The sequence below is a fragment of the Palaemon carinicauda genome, chromosome 2 (genome assembly GCF_036898095.1).
Source record: "Palaemon carinicauda isolate YSFRI2023 chromosome 2, ASM3689809v2, whole genome shotgun sequence".
NCBI classification, from domain to species: Eukaryota; Metazoa; Arthropoda; class Malacostraca; order Decapoda; family Palaemonidae; genus Palaemon; species Palaemon carinicauda.
Genome location: NC_090726.1, coordinates 62,923,211 through 62,942,431, shown reverse-complemented (window position 1 = coordinate 62,942,431; position 19,221 = coordinate 62,923,211). Strand labels below are relative to the sequence as shown.

The window sequence follows — 19,221 nt, the reverse complement described above, 5'->3', positions numbered from 1 at the left end:
AATGTTTTTTTCTGTATTCTACATACAATACAGTATTATGATGCTTTGAAATACAGAACTATACTGTAATTCATACTCTATGATAGCTTAATACAGTATCTAATTTACCGATAGGATATAACTTACACTAAAGGCAATTTATTCCCTTCCTAGTAACTAAATTTTCTATATATTTTGCAGGTAACTAAGGAGACAGAGTATCTCTACCGGGCAGCACAATTTGCTCGTTGGTGCCGGGATTATGGCAAACATGGTTGCAGAACTCCAGATAGACCTTTGTCGTTGTTTGAAGGATTGGCTGGTACGGTGTATTTCTTGACTGATATTATGAATCCAGAAAAGGCTAAGTTTCCTGCTTTTGTTATCTAGTATTTTACTTAATAGATCATATGATAATCTTGATGCCTTGTTGCCATACAATATTTCTTTTTCTACAGTACATTACTATTTTCTTTCTATGCCTATTTTTACAGTTTTGCTACCCTTTGCTACTTACTGTACAGTATTATTAGCATAATTGTGGTATATATTACCAGTGTGGATTTTCAGTATTATGGGCAATTTTACTTGAAGTTCTACTACAAAAAGTGACACCTCAGTGCCAATCCAATTAAAACATAGGTGTGCACCTTCCACTTGAACAATCACCAGGCAAACAGAAAACTAAAGATCAAATGGGGTGACAAAGAACTGGAAAATCACCCCTACCCAATCTACTTAAGTGTCACTCTTGACAGAACGCTCTCCTTTAAAGAGCGCACAAAGAAAAGCAAACATAAAGTAGCAACTAGGAACAACCTCCTCAGTAAACTCACCAACACCAGCTGGGGAACAAACCCTGAGACTTTGAGACAGACAGCCCTAGCACTTTGTTACTTAACTAGTGAGTACTGTGTACCAGTGTAGGTAAGATCATGTCCTGGGTATAAGTTAGATCCATAGCTAAATAAATCCAGTTGGAATATTACTGGTACCCTGAAATCAACACCTCTACCCTTGTTATATGAAATAGCCGGTATACCACCTCCCCACATCTGACGAGAAAAGCTAGCAAAAACTGAAAAGCATAAGCAAATTAATGACTAGGCATCCACTCACAATCATCAGGAAACAAGGTGAAGACTGAAATCCTGCAAAAGCCTCACAACAGTGGATGGACTAGAACCAATCCATGCAGCTGCTCATACACTAGAGAAGTGGCAAGAAAGTGACTGACAGCCATCCAATGAGGCGCTGCCCAGCCCAAACGAAGGACTGCCCAGTGGAACAACCTTCACCAGAAGGACTGGTTAACCCTAAAGAGAGCAAGAGTTAGTGGGCAAAACTAGAGATAACTCGCAAATTAGCCACCAACCTTTAATGCCCATGTGTGGCAACACCACAAACAATTAAACATATCCCACTAGGGTGCCCATTGAGCCCTCATTGCTCAGATCAAGACCTTAGAGAAGCAAACAACAGTGCCTTCCTGTAGGTTCGACATAGGTGCGATAAGATATGATGATGACTTAAAAAAGAAAGAGAAGGGGTGGAGTGTATAGCAGATTGTATATAGTATTCTTGTATGACAAGGCAATAATATATGGAATTAAAAAGTATTAGCTAGTTATACTAGAAGAATACTGAAATTGAAATACGGTAAAGGCATGTTGCTATTTGAGTATTAAGAAGTGGAGTTTAGTCCATCTGTTCAACCATGTTGGTATTACAGTTTTTTCACTTATTAAAAGTGGTAAAAATGTTTACTGTAGACAATTGTATTGCTTTATATGTTTATTATAATTTGCCATTTCATTTTCAGTCATACCCTTTGCTTTCTGATTTTTCATCTTTCATCATAAATGCAGCTGCTTATCTGATATGAATAGCCCTTTATAGCAATGTATGAAAGTTAAAAAGATTTAAATAATTCAACTTCTGTGATTAAAGGAAAGCAAAATAGAATACAAATCTTAGGAAAATTCAACATCCAATACTGATTTAAGTTTTATAAAAGAAGCTCATTTTTTGTTAGCCAGCAATCAGTATATGGAATTATATAATATACTGATGTTTTCTCTCTCTCTCTCTCTGTTATTATTCTACATATGCGTGAAAGAAATGTATTACAGTACTGTACTATAATATGTTTTTGACTTGTAACGTAGGTAGCCTAATGCTTAACAAGCTTAATACTGTACAGTATTTCCTATTGAACTAGAAACACCATTTTGTTAGGAAATGTAGATTTCATAGGAGTTCACCCATTCGCTACCTTTTCTTCTTACTTTACCATATACTATATATACTAGATTTCTTGGAACATAAAGCAAAACTCATTATTTTGCATCTTTCTAATATCAGATAGCAATTTAATCACATTCGTCAAAGACATAACTCCATCATACCCTCACATCATTATACCCTTATCACTCATGCTTGCACAAGTGGAAGATAAGCTGAAACTGATCATTCTTTTCAGCTTGATGCTACTAGTTTAGCCATTATAGAAATATCTTCATGATAATTTGGTGGAGTTACACTCTTATTTCATAAACTTTTTCATTTTATACTGGTAATTATTCAAAGTGGTAGTTTCCTTATTTGCAACAAGGGAAATTGTAATTTAGACCATTGCCTAACTTGCTTTATTTAGTTGTCTTTCAAAAGCTTTTATTTAAGTTCTGAACTTCCAATAGTTCATGCACCTTAAGACCCAATATGTAATTCTCATTTTGCAGATCATCAAATTCTATTCCTTTCCCTTTACATCAATGGAATGGGCTTCCTGGTAGAGTTTTGGTTGCCAGTGATTAAATACTACCTTCAACCCCCATACACTATTGCCTGAAGTTTTTACTTACATTTCTATTTTCCATTTGTTTATTATATTTTTCACATAAGGGGATTATAATCTGTGGAAGGTAAATTTTAAGTGATTGACTTATTAATTACTGTATTCCAAAAGGTTTTTCAGTGTTAATAATAATTATGAAAAATTACTTCTAATTTCCTAAGTCATAATTTGGGCTGAATTTTCAACTTTTGATTAAATACTCTTTTGCTCAGCCTATGTATTAGACTAAAATGTCACTCATGTGGTATATTTTCAGTGTGTGTTTCTTATTAATCGGCGTGAGTCGCAGAGTAAATTTTTCCCTGTTAGGCTTTTAAGATACCCCAAAACATGACAAAGTATTGAAGTAGATTATTTTTAGCAAACCAGATTAATTCTAAAATTCATTAATTTTATTAATTTGAAGTACTTGAGTAGTTACCACTCCGACCTTGAGAATGAACAGAGTTTTTTGTTTATAGAATATGCAATATTTTTAAGTTTGTAATTTTTGTTGTTTTATAGATTTCATTTTAGATAAAATGTACTGGTAAAATATTCCAAAATTTCATGATCAGCATTATGCTGTACATGCATAACATAATTGAGGGCTTTTCTTCTGGATGATAATTCAAATTTTGTTTGTTATACATATTGCAAGTACGAGGGGAGGTGGAAATATTTTAGCATATTTGTTTGGCTGTAGTATATTTGAATTAATTTTTCCCTACTTTCATAATATGTCTAAAGTAATAGAGTATAGAGCTTATATAAAATCAAGTTTTTGTGTTGATTATGGCATATTTTCCCACATTGGCAATGTCTACAAGTACATTTTCTGAATGTTGTTTCCCAACTTTACTCACCCAGTAGTAGCAAATTTGAAATAATGCATGTTCATATTTATGCAATTCACCATATTAAGAATAACTTTAAACTTTGCCTCTTTCTTAGAAAAAACATTTAACTGATGAAATGTTAGCTGGAAGATATCAAATAATATTTTTAAACCTTGGTGAACATATGAAAAAACAGCAGTCTTGTCAGTAGAAAAATTTCAAGCTTTAAAAAGCTGGAAATACATCGGGCAAGGAAAAATTATTCTGTATTATATAATTAGAGTTTTTGATAGTTTATCCATGCATTTAAAATTTCAATCGTCAACTAATGTCATTTTATTTTTATCAAGCCCGTGTTTTACATTAGGCAAGGAAAATCTAGAACTAACCATGTGTAGAAGAGTCTCACTGATTAATTAAGGAGACTTTCAACATTATTGGTTTTGTGGAAGAATCGGTGGAATTAGTAATACAATATCATGTATGCAGCATTTATTCACTTCAAAAAATAATGCATCACAGTAGTTTGAGCACTATTATAGTGTATAAGCTCTACAAAGTGGCTTAGATATCTACAATTCTTTTTAAGCTATTTATACTAAGGGTTCTTTGCAGTGGACATTCTATCCCCAGTTGAATTATTTAATATAGTTTATTCTCTTAGTATCTTGCTGTCTACCCGTCTACCTCCTTTCAACTTTACCTTGGCCAATTTTCACCTTTGCAAGAACAATTCCTTCTGTGTATCCCTATACAGTATAAGCAGAATTTTGACATTGTGGTCTGATTAAACTGCTATTAATGATGATTGAAGAAGTACTGAGTACATAATTTCAAATTACAGACCTTAACCCTAGCAGACAATATAACAAATTAACTGTTGGTTTGAAGTGAGCACATTTTAATGGAAAAATCAAATCATTATACATTTTCTTACAAATATTCTTTAGTATGAAATGCCCATATGTGAAATAATGAGAGTAAAACAAGGATAAATAGACTGAAATGAAATATGAAATATAAGAAATTAGCATTGAAATATTTAACAATTGAATAAATAAAAAAGGAGATTGTACTTGAAAGTGTATTTCAAACCTCAATACTGTGGAAGGTTAAGATTCACATGCTACGGTTTAGCCAATGGTTTGAGAACATTAACTACAGTATCTTCCTGGTACACTTCCTGGTACAATGTAACTCTGTGACGCCAGCTTCACACATTCACCAATCATTAATGCTAAACATGATTCAAAATAATTAATGTATAGGTCCCTTCTCAACCTTCCAAGTGTGACTATTCATCCGTTACACTCTTGATTAGAAACTACGATCTTTGCCAGCAAGTAACCCATAAAATGCAAATGGAAGTATAATGTAGACAGAAATCAGAGAGCATCTCGCACTTCCTATATTAATGAAAATTTTTAAGCTACTCACAGCTTTGAGTTGTAAAGTGAATTACAATAAGTATTTTTTTCATCTCAGCCAAGTTCATGAGAGCAGTACTCTTTGCAAAGAGCTCTTGCTCTTACTTTTTGTGACAGGAATACTAAAAATAGGAAGTAATTAATATGTTTATTGCTTTATTAGATTTTAGAAATTATAAATTTTCAGATTACTTGTACAGTAATATGAAACCATTACAGTATTTTAATGGACTTTTGACACTTAATGTAATAGAGCCACATACTGTACAGTATATGGCAGAGTTGAAAATTCAAGGTAAAGGAAGGCATAAAGATGAAGGAAGACAGGTAAAGAGATAGATTCAATTGTGAATTTATTGCCCATTGCTTTGGGTATTTACTGTCTGGTGGTATACTACCAAAGATAATTGTAATGTTTCTTTATTTACTTGACATTTAGGTGATAATTTACTCACATTAACAAACTTCATTAATGGTTTAGACATCTCCTAGTGTACATATATCATTAAATTTCATGTTATAGGTTTTATGTTACATGTCCAAATATTGTAATGTTTTTTTTATATATGCACACCTGGCCTAATAAAGGTAGCTTTAGCTACAAGTGTTTTATGTCAAAAGTACCTTATCTAAATAATTTTTATATAAAATGTATATGAAAATTTAGATTGTTGTTTAATCTTAATGTTATTTAGCAAGTAACAAAATTAATCATTCCTTTTGAAAGACAGATACTGTATTTACAAGAAAAGGAAAGGACCACAGTATGGACATTGTTTAATGTATCTTATTCTTATATTTTGGAGTTTGGGTTTTACACAAACAATGTCAAGATTGGAAATAATGGAAATTATTAGTCATTGAACCCCCCTTCAGAACAGGTAAGATCCTTAAATCTTAGTTGGAATACACACGTATACACAACAAGAATAAGAAACTTGAATTTTTTTTTTTTACAATTGTTTGAAAAGAAACCTATTGCTTATAGTGCCCCTTTTGTCACAAACTTTTCTGAAAAAATATCTTAGAACATTGTGGAGGACAGCTATAAGCCAATACTTCACATGTCCATATCCCTTGTTTACTTTCAATCTGGTTCATTCGTAATTTACCTTTCACAATTAGCACATTGTTCTCCAGTGTTCCAATAGTAGTGCTAACAAATTATGTACATTGCTTTCACTCATTCTCTATGATAATTATTAATGTTTAAAAAATTCTTTCTTTACATTCATTTTATGAATAGTGTAAGCAACTGGGATGCAGTTCAATCATTTCAAATTCCCATCAATGGTAGTGCTGCGATTATAATAGCACCAGTACATTACAGTATTGTTTTAGTTGTATGTAAGAAAAAAAAAATCGAATATTGATAAGAAATTTTTTTTCTATAATCGTCTGGTGTTCATATTTCTTATGACTTGAAACCTGTCTAATATCGATGTTACCCTCAACAAGCTATAAATTTCCTGTTTTCTATCTTTCAATAGGCTTAGGTCTCTAGCCCAGAATTGAGATAATCTAACAAGTAAAGAAAGTTGAGGATTTTCCCATTATTATTTTTTTAGTCCTTAAGATAGTTTAAGGATTCAGATAATCTCATTTTATGGATTATACATGCATTTACAGCTAGCAGCTATGTCTTAATATACTAGAATAAGCATTCTTGCCAGTAGTTACCACCAATCATTAACTCTGTGACTTTTGAATATTATTTTGTATGTGCTAAAAAGTTGAGCTCTTCCCATACTTGTCTCAGAACTTTTAACAGCTTCACATTTTTCTCAATCCATTTACTGATTATGATTATTTTGGTTTATCTTGTTCCAGTATGAACACTATGCAAGATGCCATTATATTTACTTGCCATCCTTCCCAGCATGTTAATCAAATAAATTTATATTTTTGTGCAATTTTCATCTTGCTTGCTTTTTATAGTTAACAGAATTCACACCCTGATAAATCTTAGTGTGGTTACTCGAGTAGATTTTGAGCAGTCCAAAGATTTTGAGAGTGAAATTGTTTCTATGCCATCACAAATTATTATTTTTCATCACACTGCTGAATAGCTGTGTTCTACATACATTGTACTAATTTCACTCTGACATTGCACCATGATAATTTTATTGCTATCAAAATGGATAGCTTGTATTGCAAAGGAAGGTTTTTATACGTATATCTATAAGCAGTTTGGAAGGTAGTAATTATAATTCATGAAAATTGTTTACTGTATAGGTTATCTTGCATAGTTAGTTTGGCTTGTTAACAATATATTTGTTTATTTGTTCTTATACATATATAAAACTTCATCCTTTAATGAGAGTATGATATTAGCATAGCTTGAAATTGGCTGCTTAATTGATAACAAGGTCGCAGTAGTTACTAAGAGGTGGCAGAGAAACCTCACCCTTCACCAGCACACTGAGTAACGTCTTTGATTTCAGCCTCAGAACAATGCAGTAGTAGTCTGCACAAAAAATTCTAACTTTTCTAAAATTCCCCCTTTATCTTTTCAGTGTTTGATTATGGAGATCCACATGTTGGCATGTAGTCCTGCCCTGGTAAACTTGGGTGCAATTGCAGCTGGTTTATGACCAGACAGAACATGGATCCCTGTTCCTTATGCCTGGTTTGTAGTGGGCATGCTTGCTCGTAGATATCCCCGTCATGAGTATAGGGCATGGTCACCAGTGCAATAGTTTGAGTACAGGAGGAGGAGGAGGAGGAAGAAGCTCAAGAGGGATTCTTTGGCTTCAGGATATTACCCTAAGCCAGAGAAGTCTTAAGACTCAATTCTCGTCCTCCAATGCTCAAGTCTCTGCTCCTGTGGCTTCCTTCAGAGCTGGATCCAATGGCATGAATCTAAGGAAGGATGGGGATTCTGACTTGGCCTTGGGACTACTTTCAGATGAGGCAGCAATATCACCTATCCCCAGCAAAAGCAAGATCTCCCGCCCTTCTTCTTGCACTGACCCCACCCTCACAACTCATTATTGGTTAACTTTCACGTGGTAAATGTAGATGTTAGTACATTCTTATATTGTTTATCTATTTCCTTATTTCCTTTCCTCACTGGGTTATTTTTTCATATTAGAGCCCTTGGGCCTATAGCATCTTGCTTTTCCAACTAGGGTTGTAGCTTAGCTAGTAATAATGATAATAATAATAATAATAATAATCTGCTGACAGTGTTGGATTAACTTTTATCCCCTATATTTTCACAACCCCAGGAAAATACCTATGCACTAACAGACAATTGTTTCTTAATGGAATGCTTTACTATCTCCTAGTCTATTGATGCATGGATTATCTACAATTTTTGTCCAGAAAAATCTTGCAGCATGGTCAGATAAACCATTCTATTGGAGGCCAGATCAGTTAGTCTCTGAGTGAAGGTAGTGTGTATTATTTTTTATGAACTAGATTGAAAATGGAACCTGGACCACAATGAAAGTTTCAAAGGGAGGATGTCAATAGACAAATTAAAGTCATGCCATTCCTATATGGGCTACTTTTACTCAATACAAGTCATCTTGAGGCTTTTGGATGTCATTTTGAGGTCCAAAGACAAGTCTTGAATATTTAGTCAAGGAGAAGCATATCAAAGTTAGTCCAAAAGTGCATTGTGAAGTCTAAGTTTCAGGCAGTGTGGCCTTGAAATGAGAGAAGCAAAAGGAATTTTGATTTAGTGAGGGGTGTGAACAAATTTATAAGAGCAACCCTAAACGCAGAAGATCCTCTTGCGAATCTGATTGATTTTGTTAGGTAACCCTAAATCATCAAAATTTACCATCTGTCAAAAAGACGATATAGAACATTAATTGCAAAGATTTAGGCACTGCACGACACAAAGGGAATAGAAAGAAGGGTCCAAACATGAATAGCGAGTAAAAGTGTAAAATATATTTGTATCTTGTTAAGGGGGCCGGCCGGCTCGGTGCCATTTTTTAAGGATAGGACTTTAACATTCATACCACTTAATGAGGTAACTTAGGACATCTCCAAACTGCATAGGATTTTTGCCTGTAATATTCGGTTTTGCGACGCCAAAGCAACTTATCCTGAAAATGAGTGTTTTTCCAATTCTACCTCCTCCCTTGATACTTGATATTAAGACCAGGGATTAGTACTACCCTATAAAGACCTGGTGTAGACCTTTAATCAAATAAATTTTTTTCTAAAAGTCATTTTTTCATTATGGTAAAAAAATATACCCTATGAATCAGGGAAAAAAAGTAAGAAAATTTGAAAAAAAAAAAAAAAAAAGGACTCTATTTGATTGTTTTATAATGTCTTTTTAAGTTAAATACCAAATTTCAATGTTATATCTTTAAAACTAAGGGAGTAGATAGAATTTGAAGGTCAATAAGTATAGTTTTGACATACAGGCATTCAAAGTTTTTCCTTGTATTTTTACACTGACAATATTAATTAATCATGATTATTATGAATTTTATGTTCCTTTTTGGATATTAATAAACCAAAACAATGTTATTTATCATAATCTAATGATAAGTGAAAATCCCTTGCTCAATATCTTGCTTCTTTAGGCTCCTGTCAGTTATATACCAAATTCCAATGTTATATCTTTAAAACTAAGGGAGAAGAGAGAATTTGAAGGTCAATAATTACAGTATAGTTTTGAGATACGGGCGTTCAAAGTTTTTCTTTGTATTTTTACAAAGACAATATTGATAAATCATGATTATGAATTTTATGTTCCTTTTTGGATATTAATAAACCAAAACAGTGTTATTTTATCATAACAAAATGAAGATACCTTTGCTCACTATCTTGCTTTTTTATGCTCCTGTCAGGCGAGATGGTCGCTCCTTCATCCACATCACTCTCTCTCTCCTTCGCAAACTCCACTAATATCGCCGATATTACCCACTTTTGAACTCTTATTAGTGCAAATTTTCTACTGCCTTATGTTAGCAAGATGCTGAAATTGTCTTTTCCTCTTTGACACGATGAAATTCTTGCCGAAACCAAGAAAACAGACGTAAAAGGGAGCGAATGTCAGAGGTCAAACTCAAATGTGTACTCTCTCTGAGATTTGTGCTAGTTCTGAAGGGTTTAATCATAACTTCCTATCTTGTGACTCATGGAATCTTTACAGATGCCATTGCTCACAAATTGTTTTAAATTAAACTGTAGTAATTATCAAAATTTACGATCACAGTAGAAATACGTCATTTTCTTGTAGGGATCAATTTTTTTGGCTTATTGAGTTACTTTTACTAATTACCCTGTAACTATGAAATTAAGAGGAATTTTAACAAAATATCTCGTATACGCATTCTCCATTGCCATATGAAGCACAGTGATATTTTCCAGGATTTTGCATTTTTCGTCATATCCCCATATATTGGCTTACCAGCTGGCCCCCTTAAACCATGTATATTTCATAATGAAAGGTAGAATATGTGACACTTTGACCATACCAATTCTGAGAGGGAATTCCTATCACCATTTGAATTTTTTTTTTTGGTGAATAGAGTCAACACTTTAAACAAATTATAGGCTTTTGCAATGCCTTGCTTTGTTTGATATTAGATTTACAAATTTCTCATCCACAGCACAAACAATTTTGTATCTTGCATGTGATGTCATCTAACGACGATTTGGATTTACAAATTTGTTCTTTCCTGCTTTTAAGCGAATAGAGCGTTCCTCTTGCTGTTGCTGCTGTGGTTCAGCTATAGGAATGGGTTCATATGGCTTGTAAAAATTTCCTAAATGGCAAAAAGATTGTTTAATAGCTTCTTGAAGATCAGAGTAATGCTTTACTGGGAGGACTACATGCTTGTCAATAAATTCCATGTGAGCTATTAAGCCTGGAAGACATCCTTTTACATTGCCATCCTTTAGTTTTTGAAGGCTATTAAAGTAAAGATTTAACTGTGCTTCCAGCTCTTTGAGTAATTTTACATATTGCTGATGATCGCCACACATGTTACACTTCGAGCGGCTGGTATTGGAGTAACAACAAGGATGACGACAGTTGGGACACTTAAATATCAGCATTTCTGTTGGATGATGCGGATACAAAGACCATTCAGATATACATGCTTCACATTCACATTTGAATTTATACTGATTCAGTAAAATTTGTTGACGCTCGTTGTTAGTGTTAAGGTAATAAAAGAAACCATAATTGTCAAATATTTCACAATTTTTGGGAATTGGTTTAATAGCATGCAACACACACATATCCCCAACACTGTACCGTGATGTATTTGAACTGCAAGCATGGTTTGTGAGGGATATAGTTGGGTATAGAGCTCCACCCACTTCATTAGATTTTGCATCAACCACCCCATTTGAACCCAACTCAAATTCATCTATTGCGTAAGCATTACAGGAACTTCCTTGTAAATGCCTCAATAATATACTTGCCGCAAAGAGCACATCTTCATCTGAGCTCTTTCCACAATTGAAATATCCAGCAATTTTAAGGCACTTGCTTAAATAAACAGCTGTGATTGCTCTCTTGAATAAATCTCCAAAACTCCTCTTAGATGAATTAGTAGTTAGGTGTAGGACAGTCATGTAATCAGTGGGTAAATATGGACCTTTCCATTCCATCACTTTAGGCAAATTATTACTGGAGTCATCTTCTGCTGTGGAGACCTCTTCAAGTTCATCTTGTACTAAAGCCTCTATCTTCTCTCGTAATTTTTGTAGTTTTGACCATGTAAGTGTTGTAAGTACCCTGGAAGAATGAACAATTGAAGCATTGGTTGCAACATTATATTGGTGAAGGGTATTTTTAAACTCAAGTTGTGATTAATTTTTAAAACATTGATTAATTTTTCCTTCAAAAATAAAAAGTAAAACTGTTATCTGAAAAAAAAGATTATAAAATACTGTACAGTAATGCCTCACAATACGAAATTAATTGGTTCCATGGTGGCTTTCGTATCGTGATTTTTTTGCATTGTGAGTCACCTTTTACACGTAAGTACCCTAATTCATTCCAAGCCCTACAAAACACCACATTAAATTTTTATAATAAGGCTAAACTCCACTAAACACAATTATATACAACCATTTGGATCATTTAATAATAACCTATAAATCAAATGCATAATTAGAATAGACAGTAGAACAATGCAGTAATAAATGGAAAATATAGTATTAAAACTATGGAAACTTATCTTTGGAGTGAGGTGTTGTCTGAGAGCCAAGTGGCATGCCAGCAGAGGATGACGACAAACGGCAGAAAACATAAACACTTAACTTTAAAAAACATATTAATAAATGGCAGAAAATAACACTTAACTTTACGAAACACATTGGCAAATGGCAGAAAATATTAACACAACTTTTTAATAAACTTGAAATTAATTTTTTTTTTTTTTTTTTTTTTTTTTTTTTTTTTTTTTTTTTTTTTTTTTTTTTTTTTTTTGTAGTTTCCTTTTTACTTTATGTTTTGTATTTTCTAAATTTAATAATTTTATTCATCACTGCCACTTTTCTCTTTTTTGAGTAATTTTCAGCTTCCTCTTGGCCTACTAGTACTGTAGGCCTCTTTAATAAATAACTAACTAAGGAAGCTTGTTTCTGCCTGCTTCTTGAAATGTTCCTGAAAGGACTCATACAACATCATTAACTTGCTCAAGAAGACAACCTGTGTAAGCCTTTTCTGAGTATGTCTTTCTACAAGAGCCGCCATTGTATGGTAGACAGCTAGACCCTCCTTAATTTCTGCCGTGGTCAGTGCGTCGTCTTCCTACTCCTCGCCGCTAGAGAACTGTTCCTAAACGATGTTCAGTTGAATGGCCTCCAACTCCTTCAGGTCATCCATCATATGTTCCTCTTGGTGCTCCTCAAGAAGCTCATTAATGTTGTCCTCATTGACTTCCAGACCCATGGACTTCCCAAGTCTAACGATCTAGGCACCCTAAGGTTAAGCAACAGGTTCAGGATCATCAATGTTTTCGTCATTGGCTTCAGCTTGGCCTATGTGGAAACCCTTGAAATCTTGTGCGGAGATGGCATCAGGCCACAGCTTCTTCCACGAAGTGTTCAAGGTGCGCCTTGAAACCTCCCGCCAAGCTTTATTGATATGTCTGAGGCAAATCACAACATCAAAATGCTCCTTCCAAAATAGCAGGGGGAGTTTTGTGCTATCAGTGATTTTGAAATGTCTCTTGAAGAGATATCTTGTATAGAGCTTCTTGAAGTTTGAATCACTTGCTGGTCCATGGGCTGCAGGAGAGGGGTGGTGATGGGCAGAAAATAGAGAACCTTGATGAATGAAAAATCAGCTTCAATATCTTCTTTGAAGCCAGGAGGGTGAGCAGGGCCATTGTCTCCAACATCAGATGGCATTTCAGAGGGAGGCGCTTCTCTTCCAAATATTTTTTCACAGTTAGGCCAAAACAAAGGTTTACCCACTCGGTAAACAAGCTTCTTGTTAGCCAGGCTTTTGCATTAGCCCTCCACAACACTGGAAGCTTCTTAATCACTTTGTGGGCCTTGAAGGCTTGAGGAGTTTTGAGTGATACACCAGCAAGTACTTCACCTTACAATCCTCATGCGTTTGCACAGTGTGCAAGAGTGAGCCTGTTCTTTATAGGGTTATGCCGGTAGTTTTTTTTCTTCCACCATGATGTACGTCCGTTGAGGCATTTTCTTCCAAAAAAGTCCGGTTTTGTTACTGTTGAAGACTTGCTTGGGACTGTAGCCTTCCTGGAGAGTTAACTCATCGAACGTCTTAACAAGGCTTTGGCTGATTTCGTGTCCACGCTGACAGTCTCCCCATGCCGCACCACTGAATGAATGCCAGAGCGTCTTAAATTTTTCAAACCAACCCCAAGAAGCCTTAAACTCTGGGGGGTACCTGCTTCAATGTCCCTTCTCCTGTCATCTTCGGCCTGAGCACGCACAAGATCAACGAAAATGGCGCTGGCCTTCTGGCAGATTATCGTCTCTGTGATCGTGTCTCCAGTGATTTCCTTGTCCTTAATCCAAATAAGCAGCAGTCTCTCCATCTCATTATTTACATGGCTACTACTCTTGCTGGAGAAAAAGTCACGCCCTTAGAAGGTGTTGCTGCTTTGATAGCTTCCTTCTGTTTAAGGATGGTTCCTATCATAGACAGATTTCGGCCATATTCTTAAGCAATCACACTTAACAACATGCCAGCCTCATACTTCTTGATTATCTCAAGCTTTGTCTCCATAGAAACATCCTCGTCTTTCCCTGCACATCAGCAACTTTCTTGGGACCCTTAGCTAATAACGTACGAATTGAATAACACAACACAATAAAGTTCAGAACTAAAAGTACGAAAGCAAAATCACAAACACAAATTCATTGTTAGCAATTGTGCCGCCAAAACTAAATGAGCTAGGGACTCCGATACGTAAATGTATGATGGGATGGATGCCGACCAAAAGGAGAAAAATATCCTATGGTGGTAACTGGCATCAAAGTAAGAAGATAACCAATGGGAGCGCGGTAGGATGGTGATGCGTGTACGGCTGGCGGCGCACGAATTTTAAAATTAGTCTCGGCAGTCGGGTGAATCTTGTACCGTATCTCGTTTCATAGCATGGAACATTTTTCGCAATATGAGTCGGAAAAATCTTTGCATCTCATTTTGCAGCATGAAGATTTTGTATGCAGAAATTTCATATTGAAATGTATCACTTTTCTGGGTAACCTTTAGGTATTTACTTCATGACTTTGAACAAAAAAGCATGGAAATTAAGAATATATGTATGTGTGGTTCTTTGTTCCGAGCCAGCCTTGAATGCATGCTGTTTGTTTAAATAAATATAACAGCATATTATTATTTCAATGAAGCTCCCATGATTTTCGTAGTGCTTGCCTTTGAAAGTTCGGTTATGTCAATGTTTATCCCTAGATCTAAGAAATAGGATAAATTTGGAAATAGTTTGTATTTTTCATAACTATACAAACTTGTATTTCTTTACGTAGGTGATAGATTCAGCACAAGCTGGTGTTCAGGCCTTAAAAACTTTGAGCGAGGGGGGAGCTAACCTCCCGGCAGAAGTGCAGGAGGGGGGTTAGTGGGTGACACTCCAGCCATTGCCCTTGCACTCACTAGTTCAACCGCTTTTGATTGCATACAGGACCTACTGGGTGGAAGTTTATGGCAGAACAAGTATTTGTAAAGAACTACATGTTTGTATTGTTAGGAAAAATACAAATTATTTCCAAATTTGTCATTTGTTCTGACATGAAATACAAACCTCATTCTTTATATAAGAGGCTCACCCATAGGTGGGTGGAAGTCCGATCATCTGGCTGAAAACTTGCCCCAGGATTGCCACACCTAAACTTAAGGAAACTTTGGATGGAGATCGTAACGCCTCGTGAACCTGCTAGTCTTATACAGTATCCCCTCTATATCATAGCCTCAGTGCATTGCGGGTTTTTAAATATATATGTTTTTTGATTTCACAGATTTTCTGCTAAATCGCACAAACCCGCGAGATCTGAGGAAGTGTAAATTCCAGTAGAAACAGCGAGTCGCAACTTCCCGACTTGTCTGTACTCAATTGAGATCTTACAAGGCACGCAATTGGCTGACAGGCCGGAGTCAACCAATAAGAGTATGGAGATTTGTATCCTGGGAGCTGATTGGCCATGGAGCATACCATCACCTCGCAGCATCTCGTCCTGTAGCATCTTATGAATGCACATCAGTTGTATTTACTGTGTGTTACTGTAACTTGTATTCCTGAATTTAGTAAAGTTATAATGGGATTTTATTTTTGTTTCAAGCCTTATGATGCTGCCCAAACACCTCTCTCCTTCTAAGGCTCCTGGTAGGGAGCCTAAGAAGCAAAGGAAGAGGCTGACCATAGTTGAGGTGAAACTTTTCGACATGCTAAAAGAAGGCAGTTTTGCTGTGGCAGGACGCCATTACAACATTAAAAAGTATCAAGAAGACTTCATTGATTATTTTCAAGAGAGCAGTGAAGAGAGTGGGTACTTTCCCGCTATAAGATGGTAGTAAGGATGGATTGTGATTAAAGCTCTTATTTGTTCACAGTAAACAGCATCATCACCTTCATTGTAATTTTTACTGCACATAGTCATTATTCAAGCCAGGCAGAAATATCTTCAATGGTGAGTAGAACCTCATACTTTAAGAGAGAGAGAGAGAGAATGTAAAATTCAGACTTTTATGATTAAATAACTTTTAATAAAGTTTAACTGCTTTTACACTGTTTACTGTACTGTATACACTGTCATCGTCATCATACGGACGCAAAGGGCCTTGGTTAGATTTCGCCAATCGTCTCTATCTTGAGCTTTTAATTCAATACTTCTCCATTCATCATCTACTTTGCGCTTCGTAGTCCTCAGCCCTGTAGATCTGTGTCTTCCAACTCTTCCAGTGCCTTGTGGAGACCAGCTGAACGTTTGGTGAACTAATCACTCTTTGGGAGTGCAAAGAGCATGCCCAAACCATCTCCATCTACCCCTCAACATGTTCTCATCCACTATTGCACTCGAGTACAGTAATCTCTTATAGTTTCATTTCTAATCCTGTCCTGCCATTTAACTCCCAATATTTTTCTGAGGGCTTTGTTCTCAAATCTACTAAATCTATTGGAGATTGTTTCATTGTCATACCATGACTCATGGCCATACAATAATACCAATCTCACTGAACTCATATATAGTCGGATTTTTATATGTAATTTCAGGTGATTTGATTTCCAAATTTTACTTAACCCAGCCATTGTCTGATATACTGTTTTCAATCTTTCACTCAACTCTAATTTTAAAGACCCTGTATTGCAGATCATAGTTCCTAAATACTTAAATGATTCTACCTCATTAATCCTTTCTCCTTCCAATGATATTTCATCTTCCACTGCCTACTCCATTCTCATCATCTCTGTCTTTCTTCTATTTATCTTCAGCCTAACCTCGTATGATATTTCATGCATTCTAATAAGCAAGCATTGCAAATCCTGTGGTGTTCTGCTAACAAGGACAGCATCATCAGCATACTCTAGGTCTGCTAAATTCCTGTCACCAATCCAGTCCAGTCCTTCTCCACCATCTCCGATTGTTTTACGTATTACAAAATTCATGAGGAGGATAAACAACATAGATGACATATTCCCTTAGAGTACTCCGCTGTTCACTGGAAATTCATTTGATACGAATCCATTAACAGTAACTTTGCACTTCCTATGCTCATGAACAGACTTAATCAAATTTACATATTCAAGAGGAATTCCTTAACGCAGGACTCTTCATAAAATTGGCCAGTGCACAATATCAAAGGCTTTTTCATAGTCCACAAATGCCATCAAAAGTGGATTTCTATATTCTACGCATTACCCTACAACATGTCTCAAAATGAAAATTTGGTCAGTGCAACTTCTACCTTTTTGAAATCCTGCTTGTTCATCTCTCAGCTTTTCATCAATCTCTCCAATCTCTTTAGAATAAGCATACTACAGTATATGTATTCATACCTGACGTAAGTGTTATGCCTCTGAATTTATTGCAATCAGTCAGGTATCCTTTTCTTGCTATTTTCACCAACATTCCTAACACCCATTGATCAGGTTTGGCCTCTTCATGCCAAATTCTACAAAATAATCTTATAAGTACTCTGGTAGTCACTTCATTTTCAGCCAGTATCATCTCGGAGGTTATTCCATCATATCCAGGTGCTTTCCATCTCATGAGTGTTTTGAGGATACATAGCTTCAACTTCAAACACACTAAATTCATTCATGGGCCCATTAAGGTCTTCATCAGCTTCAGGTACATCAATCAAATTATCTCCTATTCATAATCTCAACGTTGTCTTTCTTCATGTTCTGTTGTTATAAAAGATCCATCTCTCTTTTTGATTGGTATATGCTTCTTCTTTGCCCCCATAGAGATTTCATTAATAATTCTATCAGCAATTCTTACACCATAGCCACTTCCTGAATTCATAGATTTGTCAGCTTCATCCGCTTTACTGTGTAAATATTCTCTCCAGTTATTCCGAGCTTTTCTTTTGACCTCACTACCAATACTGGAATACTTAGCATGATCTACCTGGTAATTTTCATCACTTCCTCGAAAACTTTCAACAATCAATTTCGGTTTTTTCTCCTTTTAATAGTATCCCAAGCATTTGGTATCCATGGCTTTTCCCTTGTAACGTGTCCCAAGACTTCACCCCCAACTGACTGATATATGTTCTTAATATCACACCATTCTTCATTAATTGTCTGCTCTTCGTCTCTTAAATTCTGTAAGACTACAATCGATTTCTACATTCAATTGCAAATGTTTCTCTGTTCTCTTTTTCTAAAAGTTTAGTTGTATCAAACCTATATATTCCATCTGCCTTTCTGTTGGGTGCTTTCAGTTTTAATTTCAGTGTGGCAATGAGCTGTAGGTTGGCCAGGATACCACCCACCCATTGAGATACTATCACTGGGGCTTCCTTGGGTCCTCTCTCTGGTTACGGAGCATTTTTCCATTGCCTACACATACACCGAATAGTCTGGCCTATTCTTTACACATCTCCTCCGTCTGCATACACCTGACAACACTGAGATTCCCCAAAAAATTCTTCTTCACTCAAGGGGCACTAATTGTTCAGTGGCTACTTTCCTCTTGGTAAGGGTAGAAGAGACTTTAGCTATGGTAAGCAGCTCTTCTAGGAGGAGGTCACTCCAAAATCAAACCTTTGTTTTCTAGTCTTGGGTAGTGCCATAGCCTCTGTTCCATGGTCTTCCACTGTCTTGAGGTAGAGTTCTCTTTCTTGAAAGTACACTCAGGCACACTATTTTATCTTATTTCTCTTCCTCTTGTTTTTTTTTTTTGGATGTTTTATTATTTTATATATGAAAGATTTATTCTAATGTTATTATTGATCTTTAAATGTTTTATTGTATTGTTCATTACTTCTCCTATAGTTTATTTATTTCCTTTCCTCACTAGGCTATTTTTCCCTTTTGGAGCCCATAAGCTTATAGCATTCCGCATTCTAATTATGGATGTAGCTTAGTGATTAATAATACTATATATATTGATAAGGGGGAAGTTTATAAAGGTTTAAAATATACGTAAATAATAAAATAGGGCGTTGCTACTTCACAGGTTTTCACCTATCGCGCGAGTGGCCAGAACT

General features: G+C 35.5%; 2 protein-coding genes across 8 annotated transcripts in view; one reads left to right on the top strand and one right to left on the bottom strand.

Moving 5' to 3' along the window:
• Positions 1 to 6,106, top strand: part of LOC137625581 (lanC-like protein 2) — a 190,649-nt gene extending 184,543 nt beyond the window's left edge. For 3 of the 5 annotated variants that reach the window (XM_068356506.1, XM_068356495.1, XM_068356502.1), the window contains exons 9-10: positions 181 to 301; positions 2,721 to 5,650. In XM_068356506.1, coding sequence (XP_068212607.1) covers positions 181 to 301; positions 2,721 to 2,830 — 231 coding nt within the window. In that variant the 3' untranslated portion in view covers positions 2,831 to 5,650. Of the gene's footprint in view, positions 1 to 180; positions 1,294 to 2,720; positions 5,651 to 5,812 lie in introns of those variants that run through there. The other 2 variants (XM_068356511.1, XM_068356509.1) reach the window with 2 other exon arrangements.
• A 3,234-nt stretch (positions 6,107 to 9,340) lies between these two features.
• The window catches only part of LOC137625564 (SET and MYND domain-containing protein 4-like), a 52,867-nt gene continuing 42,986 nt past the window's right edge, over positions 9,341 to 19,221 (bottom strand). For all 3 annotated transcript variants that reach the window (XM_068356487.1, XM_068356483.1, XM_068356478.1), the window contains exon 6: positions 9,341 to 11,799. In XM_068356487.1, the coding sequence (XP_068212588.1) occupies positions 10,698 to 11,799 (1,102 nt within the window). In that variant the 3' untranslated portion in view covers positions 9,341 to 10,697. The remainder of the gene's footprint in view (positions 11,800 to 19,221) is intronic.